This window comes from Lethenteron reissneri, unplaced genomic scaffold (genome assembly GCF_015708825.2).
Source record: "Lethenteron reissneri isolate LAM-NWPU_2019-01 unplaced genomic scaffold, ASM1570882v1 scaffold_1496, whole genome shotgun sequence".
Taxonomy (NCBI): domain Eukaryota; kingdom Metazoa; phylum Chordata; class Hyperoartia; order Petromyzontiformes; family Petromyzontidae; genus Lethenteron; species Lethenteron reissneri.
In genome coordinates, this window is record NW_026891219.1 from 63091 (window position 1) to 73879 (window position 10789).

Below are 10789 nucleotides of genomic sequence, written 5' to 3' on the forward strand. Positions count from 1 at the left end.
CCAATTTAGCAACACACAACACTTTACTACGCAGGGTCAGACCTCGTGTTAGGTAGTCACCCGGCAGCGGTGTTCTCGTTGTTGTTGTTGAACTAATAAATATAATCTAGATATGCAAGGAGACCCATGCATTGTATAGGTAAACCCACTAAAAGAAACTCCTTAAAAAAAAAAATTTAATACAAATTTATTTTTTATTTTAAAAAATTGTAACATTTTTTTTAAAGAAGTCTAGCGGACAACGTGGAAGTGAACGACGTGTCGCCCACGAGCCTTGAGCGCGCCACACGCACACAGAGAGAGAGGGGGACGAATGAAGTTGAATAATAAAACAACAAGTTTGAGTTGCGCGACACGCGCTCGGCGCTCACCGCGTGTTCAGAAGCTTCGTGGGCGACGCGATTCCAGAGCTCAGGGGCCGCGGCGTTCTCGATTCCCGGCGGGCAAATAGATATTTAATTAATAAGACGTCCACGCTTTTAAAGAGACGCTTAAGTGATTGACGCCGATTTTTATTGATTGCTTTATCAATTAGGTTTTTTATTTCGAGTGATGCACGCACACGACGCAGGTGAGCCTGAGGCACGTGGCGCCTGATTGGTGTGCGGGCAGTACGTTGTCACAGTAAGCACACAGTCTCGTGGATTGGACAACAGGAAGTAGACTAAACATGTTGTTACAAGATGTTGACCACGACAAACAGAGGCATATCACGTGAAGTGAGAAGCGTTGAAAAATATAAAGGGGCAGAAATTACTCCATCAAGAAAACTAAATTTTAATTAAAACCCAGTACACATGCAACGTTGAGACAATTTGGTTAACATAGGTGTTCACACACAGTGTGGTTAACATAGGTGTTCACACACAGCGTGGTTAACATACAATGAGGGATAAAAAATTTGATCCCCTGCTGATTTTGTACGTTTGCCCACTGACAAAGAAATGATCAGTCTATAATATTAAAGGTAGGTTTATTTGAACAGTGAGAGACAGAATAACAACACAAATCCAGGAAAAAATGTTATAAATTGATTTGCATTTTAATGAGGGAAATAATTATTTGACCCCCTCTCAATCAGAAAGATTTCTGGCTCCCAGGTGTATTTTATACAGGTAACGAGCTGAGATTAGGAGCACACTCTTAAAGGGAGTGCTCCTAATCTTAGCTTGTTACCTGTATAAAAGACACCTGTTCACAGAAGCAATCAATCAGATTCCAAACTCTCCACCATGGCTAAGACCAAAGAGCTCTCCAAGGATGTCAGGGACAATATTGTAGACCTACACAAGGCTAGAATGGACTACAAGACCATCGCCAAGCAGCTTGGTGAAAAGGTGACAACAGTTCATGCGATTATTCGCAAATGAAATAAACATAAAAGAACTGTCAATCTCCCTCGGCCTGGGGCTCCATGCAAGATCTCACCTCGTGGAGTTGCAATGATCATGAGAACAGTGAGGAATCAGCCCAGAACTACACGGGAGGATCTTGTCAATGATCTCAAGGCAGCTGGGACCATAGTCAACAAGAAAACAGTTGGTAACACACTACGCCGTGAAGGACTGAAATCCTGCAGTGCCCACAAGGTCCCCCTGCTCAAGAAAGCACATATACATGCCCGTCTGAAGTTTGCCAATGAACATCTGAATGATTCAGAGGACAACTGGGTGAAAATGTTGTGGTCAGATGAGACCAAAATGGAGCTCTTTGGCATCAACTCAACTCGCCGTGTTTGGAGGAGGAATGCTGCCTATGACCCCAAGAACACCATCCCCACCGTCAAACATGGAGGTGGAAACATTATGCTTTGGGGGTGTTTATCTGCTAAGGGGACAGGACAACTTCACCGCATCAAAGGGACGATGGACGGGGCCATGTACCGTCAAATCTTGGGTGAGAACCTCCTTCCCTCAGCCAGGGCATTGAAAATGAGTCGTGGATGGGTATTCCAGCATGGCAATGACCCAAAACACACGGCCAAGGCAACAAAGGAGTGGCTCAAGAAGAAGCACATTAAGGTCCTGGAGTGGCCTAGCCAGTCTCCAGACCTTAATCCCATAGAAAATCTGTGGAGGGAGTTGAAGGTTCGAGTTGCCAAACGTCAGCCTCGAAACCTTAATGACTTGGAGAAGATCAGCGGACACAGCGGAGACATCGAGAGAGAGACACGGGGAGAGACACGGGTGGAGAGAGAGACACGGGTGGAGAGACACGGGTGGAGAGAGAGACACGGGGAGAGAGACACGGGTGGAGAGACACGGGTGGAGAGACACGGGTGGAGAGACACGGGCGGAGAGAGAGACACGGGTGGAGAGACACGGGTGGAGAGACGCGGGTGGAGAGACACGGGTGGAGAGACACGGGGGGAGAGACACGGGTGGAGAGAGAGACACGGGGGGAGAGACACGGGTGGAGAGACACGGGTGGAGAGAGAGACACGGGTGGAGAGACACGGGTGGAGAGAGAGACACGGGTGGAGAGACGGGTGGAGAGAGAGACACGGAGACACGGGTGGAGAGACACGGGTGGAGAGAGAGACACGGGTGGAGAGACACGGGTGGAGAGACACGGGTGGAGAGAGAGACACGGAGACACGGGTGGAGAGAGAGACACGGGTGGAGAGAGACACGGGGAGAGACACGGGTGGAGAGAGAGACACGGAGACACGGGTGGAGAGAGAGACACGGGTGGAGAGAGACACGGGGAGAGACACGGGTGGAGAGAGAGACACGGAGACACGGGTGGAGAGAGAGACACGGGGAGAGACACGGGTGGAGAGAGAGACACGGAGACACGGGTGGAGAGAGAGACACGGGTGGAGAGAGACACGGGGTGAGACAGACACGGGTGGAGAGAGAGACACGGGGTGAGACAGACACGGGTGGAGAGACACGGGTGGAGAGACACGGGTGGAGAGACACGGGTGGAGAGAGAGACACGGGGAGAGAGACACGGGTGGAGACACGGGTGGAGAGAGAGACACGGGTGGAGAGACACGGGGAGAGAGACACGGAGACACGGGTGGAGAGAGAGACACGGGGAGAGAGACACGGGTGGAGAGAGAGACACGGAGACACGGGTGGAGAGAGAGACACGGGTGGAGAGAGAGACACGGGGAGAGAGACACGGGTGGAGAGAGAGACACGGAGACACGGGCGAGGTAGGGAGACACGGGGTGAGACACGGGGACACGGGGGGGGGAGGCGGAGACACGCGGAGCCTCTGGCGGTCTCCACTCGTAGTTTATTCGGGTTCAAATAGTACAGAGCAGTGTAAATCACAACACTGATAAGTCTAGGGCAGTGTAAACCATAACACTGATAAGCATCACGCGTTAGCTCTTGTAGCAACATCAACATCACCAACATCATCATCAACATCACCAACATCTTCATCATCAATATCAACATCATCAATATCAACATCACCATCATCACCAACATCCTTCCTCATCATCAACATCATCATCACCACCACCACGAGGGGTGAAGGGAGGGGGGCGAGGGGGGAGGGGGGCGGAGGGCAGGAAGTGGATAAGAGGAAGTCGTGGGGCGAGGGGGGGCGGGGCGAGGGGCGAGGGGGGGCGGGGCGAGGGGCGAGGGGGGGCGGGTTTGGGGGTGAACTCAAGTGACCCGACAGACGTTGAGCGCAATTCTTTGTTTATTTAGGTAAAGTCGCGTAGGTAGGGAACACAATATTAATAACAAAATAATAAAATATAAAAATGTAATAAAATACAAAAAAGGAATTAATAAATAAATAATACCCCCCGTTGACAGGAAGAGGAAAAAAAATCCCCTCCCCCACAATTTGGCGCCCTTTGCACGACGCGACCCGGTGAGCAGCTCAGTTCAAACGGCGTGAACACGCGGGGCGCATCGTGGGTGGTGATCACCACCAACATCAACATCATCATCACCACCACCATCACCACCAACACCACCACCATCATCACCATCAACACCACCATCATCACCATCAACACCACCATCACCACCAACACCACCACCATCAGCACCACCAACACCACCATCACCACCACCATCATCACCACCATCACCACTATTACCATCACCACCACCACCATCACCACCACCATCATCACCACCATCACCACTATTACCATCACCACCATCACCACCAACACCATCACCACCATCACCACCATCACCACGATCAACACCATCAACACCATCACCACCATCACCACCACCACCATCACCACCACCACCATCACCACCATGACCCCCCCTCCTCCTGCCCGGCCCCACCCTCCCCTCTCGTCGTCTCCCGTAGCTCGAGCCGGCGGCGGCTACGAGCAGCAGCAGCAGCAGGAGCAGCAGCAGGAGCATCATCATCAGCAGCAGGAGCATCATCAGCAGCATCAGCAGCATCATCAGCAGTATCATCATCAGCAGCATCATCATCAGCAGTATCATCAGCATCATCATCAGCAGTATCATCAGCAGCAGTATCATCAGCATCATCATCAGCAGCATCATCATCAGCATCATCATCATCAGCAGCATCATCAGCATCATCATCAGCAGCATCATCATCAGCAGCATCATCATCAGCAGAATCATCATCAGCATCATCAGCAGCAGCATCATGCCCACGTGGACGCTGTGCTTGGGCAGCAGGACGAGCTTGATCTCCATGGCCGGCATCCGCTACGAGGGCACCCTGAGCGGGGTCAACTCGGACGACTGCACCGTCGCCTTGGCCAAAGGTCACGCACGGGAGGGTCACGGGTCAAAGGGGGTGAGGGCTTAAACAGCAGGACGGCTGCTTGTGTTGTAGCCGAAACGTCGTGAGAATAATTTTATTATGTTTTATTTTATTATTTTATTACTTCCCTTCTACGTGATGACTTTACCGAAAGAACCAAGAAGATGAATCCCTGCAGTCACGAAAGCTTTAAATCGAAAAAAAATCAGTGACTGCTTTAGTGTTAAAATACGGTGCTGTATTTTTAGGATAGTGTGTTTACAATATCATTTTACGTAGATATCCACATTCACTTAATATTTTTCTTCCGCAAGTTTTTATTGAAAATGCAACAATATTTGACATCATCTCAAAAACCCGACGTGATGGACAAAAAACCGACGCCAGGGTTGGGATGAAAAGCGCGACCTCCGATAGACACCAGGCGAGGTGGTTCACTTCTCACCACCGTGGCGCCCACACACCCACCACCACCACGGCACCGTTAGCGGCGTTAGCGTCGTCTTTGTGCGTGCGCAGTGCGTGTGTGCGGCACGGAGGGTCGCCCCGCCGAGCAAGCCATCGCCCCTCGCGAGGAGATCTACGACTACATCATCTTCCGTGCCAGCGAGATCAAGGACCTGGCGGCGTTGGGGTGCCCGCTCTCCGCTCTGCACCCCCACCTGGCCGTCGTGCAGGTGAGAGGGGGGCAGCTGTTCTCTTCGCCGCCAAACTGGTTGGTTACTTTAGCGGGCAGGACCCCACCGAGATATTTAACTCTGATCATTGGTTGTTTACCCTGTAATCTGGCAACAAAACTGACACCTTTTTTTACAAGGAGTCGTGTTTGCATTGACCACAATAACTGCGGTCGGAATGCAAACAAAAAACATAACTGATGATGTGCACTGTGCTTGAAGTTGATTGGTCCATACCCGAGACAGCTTTCCTTAGAGCCTAGTCTCACATGGAGTTGGTCCAGATGACGACAAAAGGCGCACAACTCAAGGACAATGCACCATCAGAGTATGAGAGCTCGGGGTAAGCATTTACACCATTGGAACCTCATTTGCCAGTATAAAAATATGATAATTGTTTTTTTACCCTTCTATCTGGCAACAAAACTGACACCTTTTTTTACAAGGAGTCATGTTTGCATAGACCACAATACCTGCAGTTGGAATGCAAACAAAAACATAACTCTGATAATGTGCACTGTCCTTGAAGTTGATTGGTCCACACCCGAGACAGCTTTCCTTAGAGGCCAGTCTCACATGGTGTTGGACCAGATGACGCCAAAAGGCGCACAACTCAAAACATGACTCCTTGTAAAAAAGGTGTCAGTTTTGTTGCCAGATAAAAGGATAAAAAAAACAATTATCATATTTGTTGTTACTGGACACGCTACGATTGATCCCGTCGCTGCGTGACCACCCACCCTCGCCCCCGTCCAGTCCTCCTCGCCACCACGGGGCGCCCACCCCCAGCGGGACACGCAGCACGGAGCCCGCGGCGGCCACGGGAGCGGCACGCGCGGAGCCCGCCGGCTCGTGCGGGACACGGCGGACGGGCGGCGGCCTGCACACGGAGGAGCCACAGGTACGGGCGGCGCGGTAAACGCTGGGGATGCAAAGGTGGCCGGGCGTTGTACCGCCCGCCCGCCCGCCCCCCTCTTGCAGCCAGCAGCCTTTGCAGGTGCTCGCTAACGGAGCTTATCCTGACGTCGTACGGAAATCCGATGTTTTTTTATTTAAATCCTTTATATTAAGTTCACTTGCTTGCGCGCTTAGGACCGTGCAAATCTTTCGGTCGTTTTTTAACCCACTTCCCGTGATGCAATCGAGCTGACATTTTGCACACAGACTCGTTGTGCGTGACAATTAATGTTCGTGAAAAATTTTTTCCAAAATTTTACACTTTTTAGGACAAAAATATTATATTTAATTACCAATTGCTTAATGCTGCCATGCAATCATCTGACCCATAGGTGGCAGCCATCTCAAGCCAGAGGACGAGAGGACTCTAGCCGCCACGCATATAAAGGATTTATAGTGAAAAACTTAGTTTTACGGGTTATACTTGTTTAAATCCTTTATATTAAGTTCGCTTGCTTGCTTGCGCGCTTACGATCGTGCAAATCTTTTGGTCGTTTTTTAACCCACTTCCCGTGATCCGATCGAGCTGACATTTTGCACACAGACTCGTTGTGCGTGACAATTTATTTTCGTGAAAACAGTTTTTTCTAAATTTTTACACTTTTTAGGTAAAAAAAAAATTTCATATTTAATTTAAAATACCACTGTGATAAAAATGAAACTCTTACTCAAGAAAAACAGAAATGAATAATAAAATAAAACCGATGCCACGCATATAAAGGATTTATAGTGAAAAACACACACGCACGCACACACGCACTCACACACACTCACACACACGCACTCACACACACACACACGCACACACGCACACTCACACACACACTCACACACACGCACACACACACTCACACACACGCACACACACACACTCAAACACACACTCACACACACACGCACACACGCACACACGCACACACTCACACACTCACACACACACTCACACACACACTCACACACACTCACACTCATGCACACACACTCACTCACACTCACACACACTCACACACTCACTCACACGCAGCTGCACTATCTCCCACAGCTGCGAGGAAGAGCGCCACGGTGGAGCGGGGGGTGCAGACGTCCCCCCAGCGTCAGCAGCGACGGTGTCGGAGCACGAAGCGGATTGCCGCCCAGACTCCCCGTGGGGCCCCGGAGCCGTGCGTTGAGTTGGACGCGGAGTTTGACTTTGCGAGCGCCAACGCGAAGCTGGACCGCGAGGCGCTGGACAGGGAGTTCCGGGGCAGGAACGCCAAGCGGAGAGAAGGTGGGGCACTCGCCGAACAACTCACTTCCTCCTCCGCTGCTGTGTCGGCAAAATAGAAATCTTGTCACTCTTATTATTCTTAGGTTTTTCCGGTAAAGTCACGTAGGTAAAAAATTAAAATTAATAAAAGTAAAATAAAATAAAAATCACGACGTTTCGATTAATTTTAATTTTGCTGCTGTATCGTCAAAATAGAAATCTTGTCACTCAATTTTTAGAAACTTCCCAATGTGGTACCCACTGCAAACTTGGTAAAGCTGCGTCATACTGGGGTGGGGGCACTCACTCACTCACACGCTGCCGCCACTCAACAACTCACTTCGTCCTCCGCTGCCGTATCGTCACAATAGAAATCTTAGTAGTAGGTTTTTACCCTTTTAAACTGGTACAAAACTGACACCTTTATTCAAGGCATCATGTTTGCAATAACCACAACACAAGTAGTCAAAAAAGCTAACAAAAAGAAGCAACTCTGATGATAATAATATGCACTGTCCTGTCATTATCAGAGTTGCTTCTTTTGCTTTGCTTTTTTGACTACTTGTGTTGTGGTTATTGCAAACATGATGCCTTGAATAAAGGTGTCAGTTTTGTACCAGTTTAAAAGGGTAAAAACCTACTACTATATTTTGCCACTGGTAAAAGAGATCTCATAAAATAGAAATCTTGTCACTCAATTTTGACACACTTCCCAATGTGGTACCGACTGCAAACTTGTCATCATCACGGTGGCTATGAGATGTTAACTACCTCGCCTGGTGTGCAGGAGGGCGTGGGTTCGATCCCAACCCTGACGATGCCTGCTGCTGTATATTTGGAGTTTGTGTGTTTCTCTCATCATCATCATCACGGTGGCTAGGAGATGTTGACTAACTAAATTACCTTAAAACCGTTGGAATACCTTATGCCAGAAAAAGTGTGTTGACCATCTTCTTGGTTCTTTCGGTAAAGACATCACGTAGAAGGGAAGTATTAAAATAATAAAAATAAAACATAAAATAATTCTCACGACGTTTCGGCCACAACGCAAGCAGCCGTCCTCAGGCGAAGACCAGGTCTGTTGAGGAGACAGCGTCTGAATGTGTGTTGACCAGTGGAGTCTGGGTTGGGTGGGGGGGGGCGGATCTTTGTGTGTTTAATTGTCCAGGCCACCCCCTCACTTCTGCCGTTGTGTCTCCCCTTGAGCAGCGGACAAGCTGAGGGGTCCCCGCACGAGCTCCCCCGTCTTCCTGGACGGCTGCTTCTACGACAAAACCAGGAGCTTTTTTGACAACATTTCCAAAGACGGCGGCAGGTAATGTCCGTCTCTGCCGCTCGCTCGTGGTGTGTGTGTGTTCTTGTTGGATCTCCTCGCCTTCAAGTGCAACGCCTGGGGGAGGCGATGGGGGAGGTGGCAGTACAGCAAGCGGGCTCCGTCTCCGTCTGTGCGGAGATGGTGTTGCTGTTCCCCACCCACCCCCCACCTCGTGTATAGAAACTCACAAACGGAGTTGGCCTAACCATCCCATTATAGGATGACAGAGCTTGGGCAAATTGTTTGTGCCGTTCCTGGCACATCTGGAAACTTTGGGCGTCGCAAAAATGTGTGACGTTAACTTGAATCGGCGCGCCCAAAAAAAAAATGCACGCCGCGTGAATTGCGTAGTTGCACTTGATTCGGAAAAAATCCCAGCCCCGAGAATAAGAGAAAGACGTGCAACTGTTTGACTGGGCACCAGACGAACATTTGTCTAGACGCAGGATGGCGTGGAGCCGTGCAGAGACCTCTCTGATGTCAGGTTTAGACCATTGGAACATCATTTGTCAGCAGTAGCAGAATATGATCATTGTTTTTTTACCCTTTTATCTGTCAACAAAACTGACACCTTTTTTACGAGGAGTCGTGTTTGCATTGACCACAATACCTGCGGTCAGAATGCAAAAAAAAAACATAACTCTGATAATATATGCACTGTCCTTGAAGTTGATTGGTCCATACCCGAGACAGCTTTCCTTAGAGCCTGGTCTCACATGGGTTGGAACAGATGACGCATTACGGCTGCAGGTATTGTGGTCTATGCAAACATGACTCCTTGTAATAAAGGTGTCAGTTTTGTTGCCAGATAAAAGGGTAAAAAAACAATTATAATATTTTTTGCTGGCAAATGAGGTTCCAATGGTAGCCGTTTGCGACCCTGGTGCGGCCGGGTACGGGTAGGCCGTGAGTCACTGGTGAGTCACCCTTTGTCACTCATTCCGGGTAGGGTACGGGTAGGGTACGGGTAGGGTATGGGTACGGGTAGGGTACGGGTACCCGTTTGCGACCCTGGTGCGGCCGGGTACGGGTAAGAAATCAAAACCCGTCTGCGACCTCTGACCAGCCGTGCTCACCCCCCCACCCCCGCCCCTCCCCCCTCCTCCTCCTCCCGCCAGGAACTGCCGCGTGACGTTGGCGGAGCAGCGGCGCCTGAATGTGGCGACGTTCGGGGCGGACCTCTCCACGTCGCTCGCTCGCCGCTCCCGCCGACGCGGGGCCCTGTGGGGGGGGGACGGGCGGCCGTGCGCGCCCAAAGCCGCCGGTGGGGGGGGGCGGGCAGTCTCCTCCTCCGGCCGAGGTGCAGCCTAGACAGGTGACGACCGTGGTGACGGTGACAGCAGCTCAGCTTATTGGAGAGTATATTTAGTATATTGATGATTCTGATGTAGTTTATAATTACGGTCGTGCCCAAAGCCGCCGGGGGGGGGGGGGGGGGGGGGGCAGCCTCCTCCTGCTCCTCCGGCCGAGGTGCAGCCTAGACAGGTGACGACCGCGGTGACAGCAGCTCAGCTTATTGGAGACTATATTTAGTATATTGATGATACTGATGTAGTTTATAATTACGGTCGCGCCCAAAGCCGCCGGGGGGGGGAGGGGGGGGCAGCCTCCTCCTCCTCCGCCGGCCGAGGTCCAGCCTAGACAGGTGACGACCGCGGTGACGGTGACAGTAGCTCGGCTTATACTGGTATGAACAAAGTGGACCAGCCTACAATAGATTATATCGTCCGTCCGTCCGATGTCCGATTAGGTGTAGCAACATCGCCCCCTACTGCAAACACTTGGCAGGACCCTACAAAAACCTTTAGACTCAGTGAGGCTTTCCTGGCTAAACAAGTGTCACATTCCCTTATAATTCCC

General features: G+C 50.6%; 1 protein-coding gene across 1 annotated transcript; it reads left to right on the top strand.

The window, feature by feature from the left end:
• Positions 1-4614: 4614 nt before the first annotated feature.
• LOC133362479 (protein LSM14 homolog A-A-like) lies at positions 4615-10240 on the top strand. Its single transcript, XM_061581426.1, has 6 exons — positions 4615-4735; positions 5254-5411; positions 6168-6312; positions 7411-7635; positions 8824-8929; positions 10048-10240. The coding sequence occupies exons 1-6, from the start codon at positions 4615-4617 to the stop codon at positions 10238-10240; spliced, it is 948 nt and encodes a 315-aa protein (XP_061437410.1).
• Positions 10241-10789: the final 549 nt, after the last annotated feature.